At 54.9% G+C, this 18,701-nt stretch overlaps 1 protein-coding gene across 4 annotated transcripts in view; it reads left to right on the plus strand.

Moving 5' to 3' along the window:
• SFSWAP (splicing factor SWAP) overlaps positions 1 to 9,000 on the plus strand; it is an 87,645-nt gene extending 78,645 nt beyond the window's left edge. For 3 of the 4 annotated variants that reach the window (XM_032654489.1, XM_032654486.1, XM_032654488.1), the window contains 3 exons: positions 6,087 to 6,242; positions 7,584 to 7,656; positions 8,030 to 9,000. In XM_032654489.1, coding sequence (XP_032510380.1) covers positions 6,087 to 6,242; positions 7,584 to 7,656; positions 8,030 to 8,095 — 295 coding nt within the window. In that variant the 3' untranslated portion in view covers positions 8,096 to 9,000. The remainder of the gene's footprint in view (positions 1 to 6,086; positions 6,243 to 7,583; positions 7,657 to 8,029) is intronic. The other variant, XM_032654487.1, reaches the window with a different exon arrangement.
• The last annotated feature ends 9,701 nt before the right edge of the window (positions 9,001 to 18,701 follow it).

Genomic DNA, 18,701 nt, shown 5'->3' on the forward strand with positions numbered 1-18,701 from the left:
GCTCAGTAGCTGTGGCTCGCAGGCTCAGTAGTTGGGGCACACAGGCTTAGTTGCTCCACAGCGTGTGGGACCTTCCTGGACCAGGGCTCAAACCCACGTCCGCTGCATTGACAGGCGGATTCTTAACCACTGCGCCACCAGGCAGATCCCTGACTTCTATTTTTGAAAAACTTTTAACTTACTAGGAAGTTTTTAACTTACTACTTAAAAACACCCATCTGCATGTAACTTGTAGCGTGACTCAGTGTTAACGTTTTGCCACATTTGCTTTCCTTTCTCTCTCCTCCTCTTCCTCCCTCCCTCATGCCCTCCTGTGAGTGTCTATTTCATGACTTGGACAAGCCCAGGTCACCTGTATCATTGAAGGTCCCACACTCTGGATTTGTCTTACTGTGTCCTTTTGGCTGTGTTCATGTTAAGTATTTCTAGCAAGACTACTGTATAGTGATGTTGTGTAACTTCCCATTGCATCACACCAGGAGGCACACAAGTGTCCCTTTGTCCCATTGGTTAAGGTTGTGTCTGCTGTGTCATCATACCTTTTCCTCTTTGAACTAACAAGTCATCTGTGGGGTGGCACCGGAACAACGTGAGTGTCCTGTGGCCAGCAGCTTTCTCCTCATTTCTTCTCTAAACACCCCCCTTTGTTTTAGTATCACTGTGGACTTTGGGGATTTGTTTTTTATCTGTTGTGCAACAATCCGTTGCCATTATATTCTATTTGATGGTAACATTGTCTCACATTTGGCCCCATTGTTCTTTGAGTACTTTGTCACTTTTGGCCCAAGATATTCCAGGCTTAGCTTGTGCTTTCCCTGCCCCAGACCTGGGGTCACCTGTTTCTCCTAGGAATCCTGGTTCCTTTTAGTGTTTGGAGATCCAGATCTGGGCAGAGTGAATGTTTTTAAAAGTAAAATTCACGAAAATGTTTAGCCAAATCATATTACAGTACACTCCAACAGGAAGTCCCGGTTGCTTTATGACAGTAAATGGTATGTGACTGGTTAGGGTGGGGGGCAGGGTTTAGCACTGAATCCCTACAGCTCAGCATTCACCGAGCACATCAGCAAACGCCTGTTGAGTGAGTGAATGGGAATATGCTGCTGTTCTATGGTTCTTGCATCATACATGAAGTGTTATTAATTCATTGTAGATTATGACAATTGAAAGATGCGTATCATAATTCTCTAGAGCAACCACTAAAAATAAAAAGGTTAAAAATCCAATAGAGACTGTTAAAGAGAACCATAAAAATGCTTTATTAATGCAAAAGAAAGCAGAAAAGTGGGGAAGAGGAGGAAAAAGAGCAAATGGACAGCCAGAAAACAAGAAGATTGTTAACACCATCCCTACAAATAATTACATTAAATGTAAGCAGACTAAAAACTCTAGTTAAAAGGCAGAGATTTCAGACTGCATTAAAAAGCAAAACTTAATACTAAGCTGCTTATAAGAGATACTTTAAATATACAGATAGGTTAAGATCTAAAAGATACACCGTACAGTGCTAATAAGAAGAAAGGTGGTGTGGCCATATTAGCAGGAGACCATGCAGACTTGAAAAAGTGGTGCTAGAGATAAAGAAGGCAGTTTCATAATGATGAAGGGGCCAGCTCTTCATGAGGACATAATGTTTTAAATGCATGCATTGAATAAAAGAGCTTTAAAGTCCTTGAAACAAAACTGACAGAACTAAAGGGAAAGGCAGGCAGTAGAACACTACAGATGCAGCGAATATGAACAGCACTGTTGACCAGCTAAACACTACCACCTGCAGTGAAGCGTGCACACTCTCGTGACATGCACGTGGGTCAGTCACCAGGCTAAATCGTTCCCTGTAACACTGAATTAGTCCCAGCACATTCCAAAAGACTCAGATGATACAGAGTATGTCTTCTTACCACATAAAAATCTGTAGAAAGGCATCTGGAAAGTCCCCAAATACTTGGAAGTTAACACATTTTAAATTACCCATAGGTCAAAGAAGAAATCACAAGAGAAAGTAGAAAATATTTTGAAATGAATGATAATGAAAATGTATCATACTCCTTCTGCAGCTGTACTCAGAAGGAAGTTAGCAGCTTTAAGTGTTTATATTAGAAAAAAAAAAAGGTCTAAAAACCAATCTTCTGTCTTAAGCTAGAAAAAGAAGAACAAATTAATCTCAAAGTAAATAGAGGCAAGGAAATAATAAAAGTAAGATCAGAAATCAACAAAATAGAAAACAGACTCACAGAGGAAAACAGTAAAACCAAATGATGGTTCTTTGAAAATGATTTTAAAAATGATAAATCTTTTTTTAGATTGATCAAGAATGAAAGACCCTATAGACATTAAAAGGATAATAAGGAAATAAATCTCATTTCCGTTAATTTAACAGCATAGGTGAAATGGACAAATTCCTTGAAAGAAACAAACTACCAAATGGACAGCAGAAGAAATGGAAAATCTAAGTAGCTCCACATCTGCTAAATAAACTGAATTTATAAATTAAAACTTTTCCACAAAACTCCAGGCCCAGATGACTTTTATCAGTAGAGTCTAACAAACATTCAAGAAAAAGAGGATAACCAATTTTATAGACACTTCAAAGGAAATAGAAGAGAGAACGCTTCCCAGTTCACCTCATGAGACCATCCTAAAGCAGGTGGATAGTGTGTGCACATCTGTGTGGTGTGGAGTGTGGTGTGTTTTGTTGGGGGGGGGATGTGTGTGCACACGCATGTGTTTATTCATAAACTAATACTCTCAGGAAAATAAGAAGTGCAAAAATCCTTAACAAAGTGTTAGCTGATTTGAGTCTAGCAATTAACTAAAAGGATAAAATACATCAGGACCAAATGGGGTTTGTCTCAGAAATGCGAGGTTCTTTAACATTCAAAAACCAGTCGTTGTAATTCACACTATTGACAGAGTAAGTGAAGAAAATCCTGTGACATCTCAGTAGATGCAGAAAAAATATTTGACATGATTCATCACCTGTTCATTAAAAAGAGAAAAGGGGGGAAAAAAAAACTTGGCAAAGCAGGAATAGAAGGAAATTTTCTCCATTTGGTAAAGGGCATCTCTATTTTTTTTTCTGGCCACACCCTGTGACTTGTGGGATCTTAGTTCCCCAAGCAGGGATTGAACCCGGGCCCTCAGCAGTGGAAGTGTGGAGTCCTAATCACTGGACCACCAGAGAATTCCCAAAGGACATCTTTGCAAAACCTACAGCTAGCATCACACCTGCTGGTGCCTTCCCCCTGAGATCAGAGACAAGGCCAAGGTGTCTGCTCTGTAATAGAATTCATAACCTCGACAGTAAGGCAAGAAAAAAGAAATAGAAGGCCTAAAGATTGCAAAGGAGAGTGTAAAACTGTGTCTTCTTATTAAGGAACCTCTAAGTTTATTTCTGTATACTAGCCTAGAACAACCGGAAAATGAAGTTAACACTAATTGGAACAGTATCAAAAAAACAAACTACTTATGGATAAATGTAAGGAAGCATGTATAAGATCTCTCTACACTGAAAATCACAAAACATTTCAGAGAAAATGTTTAGGAGAAACCTAAATAAATGGAGAGAAAGTCCATGTTCATGGACTGGAAGGCTCAGTGTTGTTCAGATGGCTCTTCTCCACAGAAGGATCTGTAGGTCCAACGCAGTCCCAGTCAGAACTGCCCTAGGCTTCTTGTAGATGCTGGCGCACGGACTAGCAGTGAGAACAACCTTGAAAACTAAGTTGGAGACTCTTACCACCAATCCAGGACTTTACTAGAGAGCCACAGGAGTCAGACGGCGCGCGCGGCACACCTTAGAAAGGTGGAGAGCCGAAACAGTGCAGGGAGGAAAAGTCGTTTTTCAGCAAAACTTGATGGAACAACTGGACATCAGAATGGAAGAAAAGTGACCTGTACCCCAAATATCAAGCTTAACTCAAGATGGATCACAGACCTAAACATGAAAACTGGAACCATTCTGTTTTTGAAGAAACAAGGAGAGTACATTTATGAGGTGGGGCAGAGATTCCTGAGGATGTAGAAAATGCCACCATAAGAGAAAAAAATTATAAATTTGACTTCATTGAAATTAAACACTTCATTCAAAAGGGACAGTTAAGAAAATGCATCGGCAGGCCCCAGACGGGGAGAGAGATTTGCAATGTGTATCTTCCTATGTCAGTCCCAAAAAGGCAACCCAGTTAGAAAAGGGGCAGAGGGCTTGAAAGACATTTCATAAGAGAATGTATTTCAGGTCCATTTCTCCATCGGCCTGGAAGGCTGTTGTCACTGAGCTGTGAAAGAGAGGAGCTTCGCATCCCGTAAGGAGGCCTCAGCGGGGCGGCCTCCTGGCCAAGCACCTGCACTTTCCTACTGCTGGAGCGTTCGTTGTGTCCCCGGGTGTCGCAGCTGTCTGTAAGCTTGCTGTGGTTGAACCAAGAAAGAAGGCACGTGCAGATGTCTACAGAAGTTACGCTTCCATAAGAGATTTTGAGGAGATGCGGAAGGCCGGTATCTCTTAGAGTGCAAAGTTATTTTGGAATGGAAGGAATTTCTTTGGGTTGAGGTCCACAGGAGTTTGTTACATGCTTGTGTTTCGAAACTATGAACTATGCATATCTGGGCTAAGGAATACTTTTGATAAATAAGCCACAAATACCTTGGTGGAAAAACAGAATATATTTAAATAGCCAGTGAAGGTAGCATATGAAAATGTGCTCAGCTTCCTTAGTCACCTGTCAGGGAAAACGCAGATTAAAACCACAGTGAGGTGCTCTTTACACTGACCAGAATGGCTGGAAACGAGCAGACGGACATTACCAAGTGTTGAAACGCTTGGGAAACAGTTTGGTGGTTTCCTACAGAGTTAAACATGCACTGCTCCATGGCCTGACCGTGCCAGTCAGGATTGCTCACCTACCTTTAATTAATTCATGTAGGCAGCCATAGGAACTTAGCCAGATTTGGGGCTGAAATCATTTGGGACGTATGTCACGTGCTACTAAATATTTATCGTTTTATTTGCTGCTTCCTTTGAAATCCTAGCCATGTGACAACAAGTCACAAAACGTCTGCAGTGTAGGAGGTAGGCCTGTGGTGTGCGCTTCCCGCTTCTGTGTACCCAGCACCGGGAACAGCCTCTTCTTTGTGGACCACTTCCCTTGCTCCTGTCCTGCACGTAGGCCAGCGCACCAGGGACACTTCCCACGGTCAGGGACCCACCCTCTAGTGCTTTGCAGCAAGTCGCAGCCCGGGAGGAAGCAGGGAGCGACAAACTGAGACGGGGGCTGATGAAACCAGCGGTGACCTGCGCCTGCAGAGGCCTTCCAGGAGACGGTCCCAGCAGGAGGGCGGCCTGCAGCCCAGGCGCCCGGCGGGTTCTGAAGGGCGGCAACCGTGCTCTCAGGAGAAGCGGGCAGGGGCCTGCACCGCAGCGCTTCCACCACCTACACATACCCTCTTTCTTGCTGTGTTTCAGGGCCGTGGGGAGGGGGGGGTCACAGGGCAGGGCGTGGAGTGGAGTGAGAGCTGCCTCTGGGCGGGGGGGCGCTGGGCCCAGGCAGAGTGCGGGCTGCGGGGCTGGAGCGGGGAGGGGCTGGGGGTCGTTTCTGACGTGGAGTCACGGGCCTTGGCGACTCAGAGGACGCGGGCAGCGAGGCGCAGTCGCGAGGGCGGTGGGAGAGCGGGTGGCCCCGGGGGCCGTCAGCCTCAGGCCACAAGGACAGGCCGAGCGCTGGGTTTTGATGATTTTCCACTTCTGGTTGGAAATTCCCATTAAGTCAGCGTAAATGAACAAGCAGTACAAACAGCGCTTGGTTACTTATCTTGGGCTATTTTAAACGCCGATAAAGTGCTGATGGTGTTTTAAACCCACAGGCATCTGACTGCAGGACTTCTGGCGAGAAGGTGGTCCACGTTTTACTTCTGCACGACTTTTACTTTGTTATATCCATCGGTTTCAAGTTAATTAAATGTGTATGGTTTTGAAAAGGAGTCAATGTGTATAGAAGGGTGGGTGAAATTGCTGAATTGTCCCATGGAGAGCACCCAGAGCTCCTTCGGACCCCGCGCTGTGCCTTTGTCTAAAACCGCTTTCCTTCCAGAAGCCCCCACGAGAAGAAGAAGAAGCGGCGCTCGCGCTCGCGGACCAAGTCCAAGGCCGGCTCACAGCCCGCCTCCCCGAGCAAGCAGGCCGCGCGCCGGCACTCGGCCAGCATCTCTCCTGTGGAGAGTCGGGGCTCCAGCCAGGAGCGCTCCAGGTAACCCCGCCCTGACCTCTGGGCCACGGGGGCGGGGGGGGGGGGGGAGGGCACCGAGAAGGGGCGGGCAGGCAGACCCCCGGCCCCGGGCCCTGCCCCCCACCCCCTCCGGGTGTCACTCGGGCTCCAGGTGAGCAGAGGGCGCACACGGAGGGGTGGGTCCAGAGGCCGCCCCGGGCCGCCCGCCCCGCGCTCGGGCAGGGGGAACCCTGCGAGTGGGTGTGGGGCGGCCATGTAGTGTGCCAGCGGCCGGTCCCCAAACCAGGGTCTCTCCAGGCTCCCTGCCGGTAGTGCCTTGTGCTCACGTGGGCCGTATGGGGTGGGAGCTGGGGAGCCCGGTGTGACCAAAGGAGGGGGTTGGGCACTGGACTCCACGGTGACAGGGGCCCAGGACCCCCACCCACCCATCGCTCCCTCTCAGCCCGAGCGGGCAGGGGTGAACCCATCACTTCCTGACCGCGCAGGCTGTGGGGATGTCGGCGTCCACGCTGATCGTCCTCCGGTCTCCCCGTGCCAGCACAGGTGACCCCCGTTGCCTGGCTGCCCGTGGTTGTCGGGGGACATTTGCCAGACCTAGTCCTGTTTTGAAAAGCCGCCCGCCCACACCCACCCACCCAGAGCCTGGGCCGGGGTCGGGGGCAGGGGATCAGGTCCTCCATCGCTCCCGTAGACCCCCTGCTTCCACAAGTGTGCGTTACGGCGCTCCGATGCTGGTGGGTGAGTAGCAGAGGCCACAGCTCACTTGAGGTGGGTCAGAATCTAAGGTGCGGCTTCTTCAAAGGTAAAACGTGACTCAGTACAGGCCCCGACCACCACTTGTGTGTCGTGTGCATGGCCCCGAAAGTCCTTACGGTGCACCCGAGGCGCCCACTCGGGTTGTGGTCAGGCTCTGGGAGTGTGGCGCCAGCTTTCTGTGCTTTTGTCCTTTTCTTCATCTCTCTCTTTTTTTTTTTTTTTTTTTTTTTTTTTGCGGTACGCGGGCCTCTCACTGCTGTGGCCTCTCCCGTTGCGGAGCACAGGCTCCGGACGCGCAGGCTCAGCGGCCATGGCTCACGGGCCCAGCCGCTCCGCGGCACGTGGGATCTTCCCGGACCGGGGCACCAACCCGCGTCCCCTGCGTCGGCAGGCAGACTCTCAACCACTGCGCCACCAGGGAAGCCCTATATCTTTGAGTAATGTTGCATTTTATGAAATATTTCAAACGTGTTACATAAAATATAAAAGTGAAATACATATATTTATAATGTTAATTTCTTTTTTAAGGATACTGGAAACAAGTAAACCAAAATGGCTTCTTAAAGTATTTTTTAAGCCTCTGACCTCTCTGTTTACTTGCGTTAGGGGAGTTTCTCAGGAAAAAGACGGTCAGATCTCCTCGGCAATTGTTTCTTCCGTGCAGAGCAAAATCACTCAGGTAAGGCGGGAGGGTCTCTTTCTTCCCATCTTCTTCTAAGGGGGCTGGTTTCCACTCCCTGTCCCCTCATCTTGTGGGTCCTGACGGGGTTCCCGGCTGGTCCCCTGGAGGCGGTGGTGTCGGCGTTGCCCAGGGCAGCTGGTCCCTGAGCCCCCCTTTCCGGTCAGCCCCGTCTCCTTCCCGGCCAGGCCTGAGCGTCTCCTCCTGGGCCCTGAGCCTGCCTGGGTGTGTCCCCAGCCACCCAGCACGTTGCCCCCAGTTTCCTCGGTCTTCACCCGTTAACACGTTCACGAGCTATTTCCCTGTGTGGAGCATCCCCTTCCTAAGACTTAACAGGAGCCCTCAGGGATGCCCTCTGTCTCTCCTCGCACAGGACCTCATGGCCAAAGTAAGAGCGATGCTCGCAGCTTCCAAAAACATGCAGACCAGTGCCTCCTGAGATTCGGCCGTGGGCGACTGGGCCTGGGGCCCCAGGAGCTGGCGGAACAGAGAGCCCCATCCTGCACAGACCATCCCGCTGGGGCTCCTGGACGGTTGGCGGGTTTTGTAAATTAATTTTTGATGACATTTTAGGTTTAAGATTTTTGACCAGCAGTCTCTTACCTGTATATTTGTAAATAGTACCCTGTTTCTGTGAAAATGTATCATCAGATAAAATGGGAGGAAAACACCTTTTCTAGCTAGTCACCATGGGCAGTTCCTTCCTTGTCTGGCTTGTGAGTTCATTACTGTGTGTCATCTGTCACTGGCCTCTAACACTTGCTGCGTGGGTGTCCTGCGGCATGGGGACAGCTGTAGGGGTCGCCTGTCCCGCTCCCCCAGCCCTGCACCGGGGCGCGAGGCCACAGCCATTTCAGCCCCCGCAAAGCAGGAGAGGCAGGTGGCAGGTTAAGAATCTGCCTTACGAGGCAGGGGACGAGGGTTCGATCCCTGGTCGGGGAACTAAGATCCCACATGCCGCGGGGCAGCTAAACCCGTGCGGGACAACTGAGCCCGTGCGCCGCAACGAAGACAGGACGCAGCCAAAAATAAATAAATATTTTTTTAAAAACCACATTCCCACCAGCTTTCAGTGAGGTTTTGCCTGGATGTCCCCGCTCGCCCGGGTGAGACCTGCGTCCAGATCAGCTTGCTGTCCGTGACCCAGATTCCCGGAGAGATGAGAAGACGGGCAGCGGGAGCGAGCCACCCAGAGCGCGCGGGGGGCCAGGCTGCTGCCAGGAGGGGCTGGAAGCTCAATCCGACGGCCGCACCGACAGGCGGCTTTCAGCAGTTTGGGGTTCCATTTGTGTTGAATAAGTGATTCCTCCACCTGGTTAAATATGACTTCCTCATGTGTCCTTCCAAGTTGCTTTTTACAACTACAAAGAAGTGGGAAATTATGGTCTCCTCCGCCCGGCCCACATCTGCATCCGCGTCTCCTACACACAGAAAAGCAAACCCCGTGCCTGCTTCCCCTGCGCTTGCAGTTACTCTACGTCTTGGAGCTACTTCTGTACCTGTACAGAAAGCTCCTTTATCTTCTCTGTAATAAGCTTTAGAACACGTTTAGATTTATTGAAAAAGTATGAAGAGAAAGTTCTCACAGGCCGGCCAGCAGCCTCACCCTGCGCTGTCCGCTGCACCGTCAGGAGGGACATCTGTCGCTCTCCGGGGCCGATGTTGATACATTTCCGTCACCTGCTGCCCACACGCTTCAGATCGTCCTGCCTTTGACCGGCGCCCCTCCCTCCAGCTGCCTTCAGCTCCTCGGGGGACCCTCACCGCCCGTCCCTGACGACGGTCGGGGGTCGGCGGGGGAGCGGCAGAGAGCCTCTCCACTGACCTGGCCGAGGGTGGAGTCGGGCAGGGCAGTAGGAGCGGCCCTTCCACCTCCCAGCAAGGGAGCAGGCAAGCGGCTGCCCCGCTCGGTCTTCCTCCAGCTCTGACCAGGCTCAGCGCCGGCAGGGGCTTCGGTGGGCACGGGATGGCCATAGGTCCCCGGGCGAGAGAGGGACGCAGGCCAAGCCCCAGGGAAATCGGGCGCCGCTGCCCACAGAAGGTGCGAAGGACGCCGGGCCCTCCGAGAGCCAGCCGTCCACCCCGCTCCGTGCCCGCGGGTCAGGGGCTGCCCACCTGGCGTCTGGGGCCGGTGCTGAGTCCCCCTGACAGGCCAGGCCACCCGCCGTCCACGCAGCCAGCTCACGGGGCCTCCCATCTCTCAACTCGGCGCGCAAAACCCACTCCAGGGGCCAGCGCCCTCCAGCCCAGCGTGGGTCCGGGCTCAGCACACAAGCCAGGCGATGACAAAGCCCTGGAGGCGGGAGGCCCGACAACACAGTCTGGTCCACGGCAGCGGTCGGTGGGCCTGGGGGAGAGGGGACGCCGAGCAGAGGGCGTGAATGGGGGCAGGGCCAGGCGTTCCGGGCTCATGGGACGATGAGGGAGACAGAGACAAAGAGAAAGAGAGGAGCCCCAAGTGACTCCCAGGGTCCCAGGTCGGCAAGGGGAGGGGCCGGGTGATCCCTGTGGTGACGGACTAGATGCGAGGACCACAGCGGGAGCGCACGTTTAGCTGAACGTAGCTCCGGAAGGTTGCATGTAGAAGCAACCTGCATATGTGCGCGCGCACAGGTTACTACACGCGCGGGTTACTACACGCACGTACTTCTTTCAGCACCGGCGCTGGGGACGCACGGGTTTGCCTGGCGTGGCTCATCCATGGGACTGTCCAGGGAGGAGGCTGTTGGCCAAAGGTCTCAAACAGGCCAGAGCTCAGGTGGCAGGGGCCTCGTGCCCGCAGCACGTGGCTGGTAACCGGAGCCTCCAGAGTCAGCAGGACGGGCATCAGAGCAGGGAGAGAGCAACCCGGGACCAGTCTCTGGGGAGCCCCGCACCAAAGGGCTGGGCGGGGGGAGCTGAGGGCCCAGGAGACCCGGGGACATCAGGCCTCTGGAGCCCCGGCAGGGTCTGGTCCCCTCAGTCCCTCGCCGCCTTGGCAGTGGGCTGGGGCAGCCTCCCCTCAAAGGTGGAGGATCCCTCCTGAGGCCCTCGTGCTGCTGCTGAGAGCCACTGAGGGCAGGACAGCAAAGCCCCCTGGCCTTGAGGGGGGCCCGGAATGAACAGACGAGAAGGTACCAGACGGCGGGTGGTGGAGACCGCACAGCGGGGAGTGGGGCGAGGGCAGAGGCTGCTTTGCAGAGGCTTCAGCAAGGAGGCATCTCTCAGGAAGAGGCGCGGGCGAGACCTGCAGGAGGTAATGAGGGTTGGGGGAGCTCTGGGGCTGGGGGGCCACGAAGAGCGTGAGCAAAGGCCCTGAGGCAGGAGCAGGCCTGGGGGGGGGCGGGGCGGGCTGGGCCCACGGGCTGGGAGACGAGCTGGGACTTGCCCCCCGAGCACAGCGGAAGCCCCTGACGTTGAGGCAGGTGGCACCATCCCTCCACATGTGGGGAAGGTCGCCCTGGGCCTAGTTTAGGGAACAGCAGGAAGGCAAGGTGGGCACAGAGGACAGCTGGGAGGTGTGTCAGGGTCCTGGGCAGCCGCCCAAACCACCACTAAGCAGGGTTTGAAAACTCAGGAGTTTGTCCGCTCAGTTCTGGGGGCCAGAAGCCCGAGGCCCGGCTGCCGCAGGGCTGGGGCTCTGAGGGCAGATGTGCTGCTGCCCGTCCGCTCCTGGTGCTGCCGGCGTCCTGGGCGCTGCCGTGTCCTCGGCTCGTGGCCACACGGCTTCCGGCTCTGCCGCCACCTGCCCGTGTGTTTCCCCGCTTCTCACCTCCTCTCCAAGGACTCTGTCACTGGGTTCGGGCCCCACCCGGACTATCCAGGATGGGCTCATCTCCAGCCTCAGCTTTGATTCCATCTGCAGCAACCTCTTTCCAAATAAGCTCATATTCTCAAGTTCTGGGTGGACGTGAATTTGCGGAGACAGCACTTGCCCTGATACAGGGCCGTGGAAGGAAACCCCAGCTGCTGTGCAGGAGCAGGCCTGAGCTCCGAGGAGCACATGGCTATAGGCTGAGGGCAGTGGGAGCGTCAGACCCTCTTCGTGCGTTCCCAGCCGGCTAGGCTCCTCCCCGCGCTATTTAAGAAGCAGCATCCCTCCCCCTCCCTTCCTCTCCCCCTCCCTCCCCGCCCCCTCCCTCCGCCCACCCCTCCCCCCCACACGGACAGAGCACAGACCTGACAGCGCCTCCAACACCTCACCAGCCTGCTTAACTTTCCTCGCTCTAATGTGTGTTTAATAGGGATGCACGGTGAAGGGCTGTGTCTTGCTGAGTCTAGAAACCTCTTCCTATAAGTCGGGAACCAACTGCACGTGACAAAGCATCCCGTCACCGTGTGCGTGGCGGCCCTTCCCCTTCTTCGCGCTCTGAGATCACGGTACCGCTGATTCAGTGATGCACAGTAACTTGGCTTCTTCTCAGTTTCACAACCTGCTGACCCCTGCGAGCAGCTGTCCCCTGTGCAGCCGGGGCTGGAAGAGCAGCGGCCACACAGCACAGACGGGGCAGGCGGGTCCGACCTGCCGACCCTTCACCAGCGCGCCTGGAGCAGAGCCCCCAACCCGTCATCCCCGCGTTTCCTTCTCTCCTTTTAAGCAGAGACTCACACACCATGCCATTCACCCCTTTAAAGTGGCTTTTGGTATACTCATAGCACCGCACAAACATCAACCACTATCCAATTCCAGAACATTACCACCTCCCCAAAATAAACCAACCACCTACTCACCACCAGTCGCCCCCTTCCCCTCCGCCAGCCCCTGGCAGCCACCGCTTTGCTTCCCGTGTCTCTGGATTTGCTGGTTCTGGACATTTCCTATAAATGGAATCGTACAGCTCGTGGCCTTGTCTTCCCGTGTCTTTCCACTTACAGTGTTTTCCAGGCTCTTCCACGCTGCAACATGCCTCACAACTGCATAGCTTTTCAGGGCCGAATAATACTCCATTGTGTGGGTACACCACATTTGTGTGTCCCTTCTTCACGGGTCAACAACTGCATAGCTTTTCAGGGCCGAATAACACTCCATTGTGTGGGTACCACATTTGTGTGTCCATTCTTCACGGGTCAATGGCTATTGGGCAGCTTCCATTTTGGGGCCATTATGAGTAATGCTGCAACGGACACTCATGCACAAGTTTGTCTGTGGACATAGGTTTTCAGCTTCAGTTCTTTTTAAATTGGGAGTAGCTACATCGCCTCCAAGTAGGGCAGCCGGAATCCACTGAGTTGGGTCTGTACGTCCTTAGATCAGCTCCCAGAGCACAGCGACCGGACGACAAGCCTGGAAAGGGTGCGGGAACGTGCACTGCCGGCCTCTTTCCTGCCAACACCCCTTTCTGGCACCTGCACCCCAATTTTCCTCCGGAAAGCCGCCCCTCCCCGACTTGGCCCACGTGGTAAGGGTGGGGCTGACAGGCCCTCAGCCCAAGACCCAGGCCAGCCAATCAGAACTCACGTCTGCTTGGCCCAGTGATGGGCTCAGGGAAGAGCACAAGACCCAAGTGAGACACTCCAGGACCTTCCCTGAAACGTCAGGAAGGGCCTCCTCGGGACTTCCCTGGCAGTCCAGTGGTCAAGGCTCCCAGCTGCCAGCACAGGGTGTACAGGTTTGAGCCCTGTTTGGGGAGCCGAGATCCTGCGTGCCGCATGGCGTGGCCCAGAAAAAGGGGGGCCTCCTCTTCTGGGCAGGGTGGGGGTGCGCGTGAGGTCAGCCAAAGGGAGGAAGCAGAGTCTGGGCCCAGAGCCCCTGGAACCAGCCATGCCTGAAACTAACTCTCTAATTTTCCCTCTTAAGCTGGGTTTCTCGGAGGCGCCTGAAATTGTTCCTCCTGCACAGGGACCAATGGGGCCAAGGGGGCAGAGGCTCGTCCTGGATGGAAGACAACAGGGTACGAGACAGCCTGAGTGCCGGAAAGCACGTCCCACAGACAATCCCAGCAGTTAGAGCATCTTCTCTTCAAATACCAAGAGGTGAATACAAGTATTCTGAACCGGAACTGATTTGTCTTGTAACACCCTCTCTGGAGGCCGTGGCATGGGGACCCGCCTCCCTCTCAGGCAGGTGCCCCAGAGAGGGAGGGGCTGGGGTGCTCCCCGGGGGCACGGGCTGGGCAGAGGGTCCGGCTCCAGGACCAAGAGTAGCACTTGGCAGCTGAGTGGGGTGGGGCCCAGGGACACCAGCGACACCCCACCCCAGCCCCCATGGCCACTCGGCCCGCACAACCCCCTGCGCACGCGGTCCCCGCCCTGACAACCTCTCACCTCTGGCTATGACCCCCTCTCCCTCCATCTGGGCGTCTGCTCTGGGCTGAACTGTGTTCCTCCAAAATCTGGGTGTTGCGGTTCTCAAGATGTGACTGTACTTGGTGATGGGGTCTTAAAGGTGATTAAGGTAAAATGAGTCCATAGGGTGAGCCCCGATCCAGCGTGACTGGTGTCCTTATAGGAGGAGGAGATCAGGGCACAGACACACGCAGGGACAGCCACGGGAGGACACGGGAGGACACGGCCAGGAGAGAGGCCTCGGGGGGACCAGCCCTGCGACACCTCCATCTTGGACTTCCCACCTCCAGGACACAGGACCATAAATGTCTGGGTGCTTGTTACGGCGGCCCTAGCAGACTCACACGGCATCTAGATACCAGCAAAAACATCCCAAATGTGGCAGTACTAAACACCTCTCAGCCATCCTGACTATCTCCCACAGCTGCGGCTGTCCGGGCTCGGCCGGGCAGCGCTCCTCAAGGCCTCCCTGCAGCCACCCCCAGACCGTCGGAAGCCACAAGCTGGCCCCTGAGCTGGGAAGACGCAAAGCGCCGGCTAGAGCCGCTGGGGCTTCTGTGCATCCTCTCTCTCTCTCACCCCCTCTCCGCCCCCACTGAGATGGCAAGTGTCTTGCACTGAGTGCCGGGGGGTCCAGGGAAGCCCGTGGCCTTTTCTAAGGCACCTCAGAAGTGAGCCTGCAGGCCCATCTGTCGATGGAGGTGGACACGAAGGCCAAGGGTGTAGCCCCCGCTGGGAAGCATAGCCAAGAGCTCAAGGACAAGTTTTTTGTTGTTGTTTTTGGCCATGTTGGGTTTTTGTTGCTGCACACAGGCTTTCTCTAGTTGTGGCAAGCAGGGGCTTCTCCTGTTGCGGAGCACAGGCTCTAGGCACGCAGGCTTCAGTAGTTGCAGCACGCGGGCTCAGTAGTTGCGGCACGCAGGCGCTAGAGCACGCGGGCTTCAGTAATTGCGGCACATAGGCTCAGTAGTTGCGGCACACGGGCTCTAAAGCACAGGCTCAGTAGTTGCGGCACGCATGCTTAGTTGCTCCGCAGCATGTGGGAACTTCCCGGAGCAGGGCTGGAACCCGTGTCCCCTGCATTGGCAGGCGGATTCTCAACCACTGTGACACCAGGGAAGTCCCAAGGACAAGTTTTAAAACCACCTCCCCCTCTTGGCACTGCAGGCCCATGGCTGAACCTCCAACACACAGAGGCTGCCCCAGGGCCTTTGCACGGGCTGGCCCCCTGGCTGACTGCTCTTCCCTCAGGCCTTTGCGAAGCTGACATCTCATCCTCCTGAGCCCGCCCGTAAGAGGCACAGGAGTTTCCTGTGGCTGCAGTTAACTGTGACCACAAACCTAGTGGTGCAAAGTGAGGCACATTTGTTCTCCCACAGTTCTGGAGTCCGGAGGTCTAGAGACAGTTTTGTTGGGCTGAAAGCAAGGTGTGAGCAGGGCTGGCTCCTTCTGGGGCTCCCGGGGAGGCTCTGCTCCTTGCCTCGTCCAGCTTCTAGAAGCACCTGCATCCCTCGGCTCCCGGCCGCATCACTCCGACCTCTGCTTTCATCCCCACGTGGCCTCCTCCCCTGACTCTGAGCCTCCCCCACCTCCCTCTTTCAAGGGCCCTTGTGAGGACACTGCGACCACCCCCATCTCAAGATCTCTAACTTAATCACATCTGCAAGGCTCCCTTTACCACATAAGGGGACACATCCGTGGATTCCAGGGATGGGACCTGGAACCTCTGGGAGCCACTGTTCCACTTTGCACCCGATTCATCTATGCCCACCCCGCCGGGTGTCAGCCCCACAAGGGCAGGGATTCAGGCATGCGGCCGGTGCCCCATCGCTCTGCTGGACTGAAGGCCTGGGGCCTGGTCTAAGGGCACCACATCCCCTTGGGGCCCCATCTTGGAGCAGGGACCTCCTTGAGCAAGTTGACCTTTCCCATCCAACACACACATGTACCCTCTGCTCTTCCCACTGACCTTGAGTTACACAAGCAAACCAGGAATAGCTGCTCCTGGTAAGAATGTAAAACTGTGCTGAGACCCTGAAGGCCTTGGTCCCTTCACATCCTGGTATCTACCTGTTGGTCCTCATCTGGTCCCCTGAGCAGACCAAGCTCAGAAGAGATGACACGTGTGTTTGTACATGGTACACATGGTAAATGTAACTATGTAGTTGTTTTGTGGGGTTTTTCTGCTCTCTGCCTCTTTTCCCGTAATTTTTTTTCACTCAACAATAGGTCTGAGTAGTGTCGCTGGCACACCTGGATCTAGTTCACCCTTTCTCACCCAATGCAGTGTTCCATCTTTGGGGTACGTCCAGCGCGGTCATCCCAGGGTGGCCACCAGCTTACACAGCACCTGCGGGTCTTAGAAAAGGTGCCCATTTCTGCAGTGGGACGTGACCCCCCCGCAGCAAACACAGGCCGGCAAACGGGCGCAGCGGGACTCTGGCCGTCACCCTCGTCCTTGACCACAGCCAGCACCAGAGCACACAGCTAGGCAGTTTCTGGGTTTTTTGGGGTTTTTTTGGTTAACTATTACATCTCGCATCAGCCGTCTTGTACAAAGATGGGCGTGTTTTTCTAGCGCAGACACCAAGAATGCTGGGCCATAGAAAATGTACATTTCAAATTTTAATAGCTGCTCCTTGATGGCCTCCCAGCGAGGCTGTACCAGCTGGCACCCCCTCCAGGAGCACCAAAGTCCCCACTTCCCTCCTGGGTGAGTGATGATAGATGACTTTCTCAACGTCGCCCATCTGATGGGTGAAAAGTGGCCTCTCGTCAGCACTTGTATTTGGGCCACATTCAAATGCCAGAATTCAGTGGCAGGCTCGAGGAGAAAACAGCAGCCGTGGTGCCACACAGCCCCCACCGTGAAGTGACATGTCACTCGACACCAAGCATCCTTGGTTCCCGCACCGTTCACCAGGCACCATCTGGACCTACCTAGCGAGAACCATGTCTGTCTGTCCGCCGCTTCTTATGCTTGTGGCCCTGCCACTGCCACTGCCATGGCTTTTCACTGCCACTGCCATGGCTCTTCACTGCCTTCAGGGCCTCCTACAGCTCCTCAGCCAGCATCCCCTCTCAAGTGCAGGAGGAACTGTTACACCATGGGGTCGACTGCTCCGGTATCTCTTCCGAGCCCCTTGCGCCAGCCCTGGCTGCCACCCACCCTCCTTCACTCTGACGTCAGCATCTCAAAGTTCCTTTAGAAAACACCTTCCTTCCCATCGTCAGCGCAGCTGGTCCCGCTCGTCCCCCAGCCACATGCTTGGTTAGGGATGGGCACACGGCCCACAGCGTCCAATGAGAGATGGCCCTGGGACTGTGGCCTGAGAGTCGGTCGGCCGGGTTTGCTAATCTGGAAGAATGTCGGGGGCGGCTGCCCGCTCCGTCTTTGCTGCCATTTGGAGAGATCTCGCCTGAGGATGAAGCCAACACAGAGATGGAGAGAGAAACCGTATTCTGATCATGTCCCGGTGCAACTTGATCCAGCCTTGCCTGACGTCAGCCTGCTCTGAGATGGCCTAGTTTAATGAGCCCATAAATTTCTTTTCCCTGACCAGAGCCAGTCTGAGCTAGGCTTTTGCCAGTAGCTCTTGAGCAAAGTTGGGGGATGTGCCTGTGAACGGCCATCGTATGCAGGGTCTTCACTGCAAGGGATCTCAGTGGGTCAATATAACGGTCTTCTGAGCAGGCTTGGAGAGTAACAGCAGGGTAGGATGCGCAAGACCCCAGCCACGGGAGGACAGTGGAGAGGAGGCTCTGCCCGAAAACCCAGCCCTCACCTGGGTGGAGGGGCCACCACTCCCCTCAGACGGGGGGGAAATGTGGGTCAAGCAGAAGCACCTGGGCCTCAGTTTCCCTGTCCGTAGAATGGGACCTCAATCTTTTTTTTTTTTTTTTTTTTTGCGGTACGCGGGCCTCTCACCGCTGTGGCCTCTCCCGTTGCGGAGCACAGGCTCCGGACGCGCAGGCTCGGCGGCCATGGCTCACGGGCCCAGCCGCTCCGCGGCACGTGGGATCTTCCCGGACCGGGGCACGAACCCGCGTCCCCTGCATCGGCAGGCGGACTCCCAACCACTGCGCCACCAGGGAAGCCCAAAGAAATTGCTGTTGCTGGTTTAGGTTTTTTTTTGGACCTCAATCTTGATAGCACCAGCTGTGATGGGGGGGAGGGGAGGCATGAAGGGGTGGGAGAGGGGAGCAGTTGTAGAAACAGAACTAAGGTGTAGGGGTATTTGCATCTAAATGCCCTGCCCAGGATCCTCTGGCTCTGTGACCTCCCACAAGTTATTTAATTTTTCTGGGCCTCAGTTTCCTCATTTGAAAAATGGGAATGATAGTTTCTATCACGAAAGATGTTGTGAGAAGTGAACGATTATACATGGCAGGCTCTGAGCTTGTGCCGGGCACGCACTGACCTCCCAACAGACGTCACCTATTAACATTCTCCTCCCCAAACCCACAGCGACCACAGACCCACGGCCCTCGCTGACTCCCAGCTGCGCCCAGACCCCACCAGAGTCAGGGCCGCCGCCCGCGCCCCTCCTAGTCTTTCACCCCACCCCGTCCCGCAGTCCCTCCCGAGCTCCGACCCCCAGCCCCGCTGCAGCCCGGCTCCTTCCACGCCCCCAGCCCCTGCCTGCTCCCACCCCTACCCCGACCCCTCCCACTCTCCCTCCTCAACCGCCATCCGACCCCACCTCCCTTCTACCACGGTGCAAAGGCTCCCCCAGGCGTCCGCTGGGCGCGCTGCGGCTGCCGCTCCGGGTCCCCAGCCC

This window comes from Phocoena sinus, chromosome 14, assembly GCF_008692025.1.
Source record: "Phocoena sinus isolate mPhoSin1 chromosome 14, mPhoSin1.pri, whole genome shotgun sequence".
Classification (NCBI taxonomy): Eukaryota; Metazoa; Chordata; class Mammalia; order Artiodactyla; family Phocoenidae; genus Phocoena; species Phocoena sinus.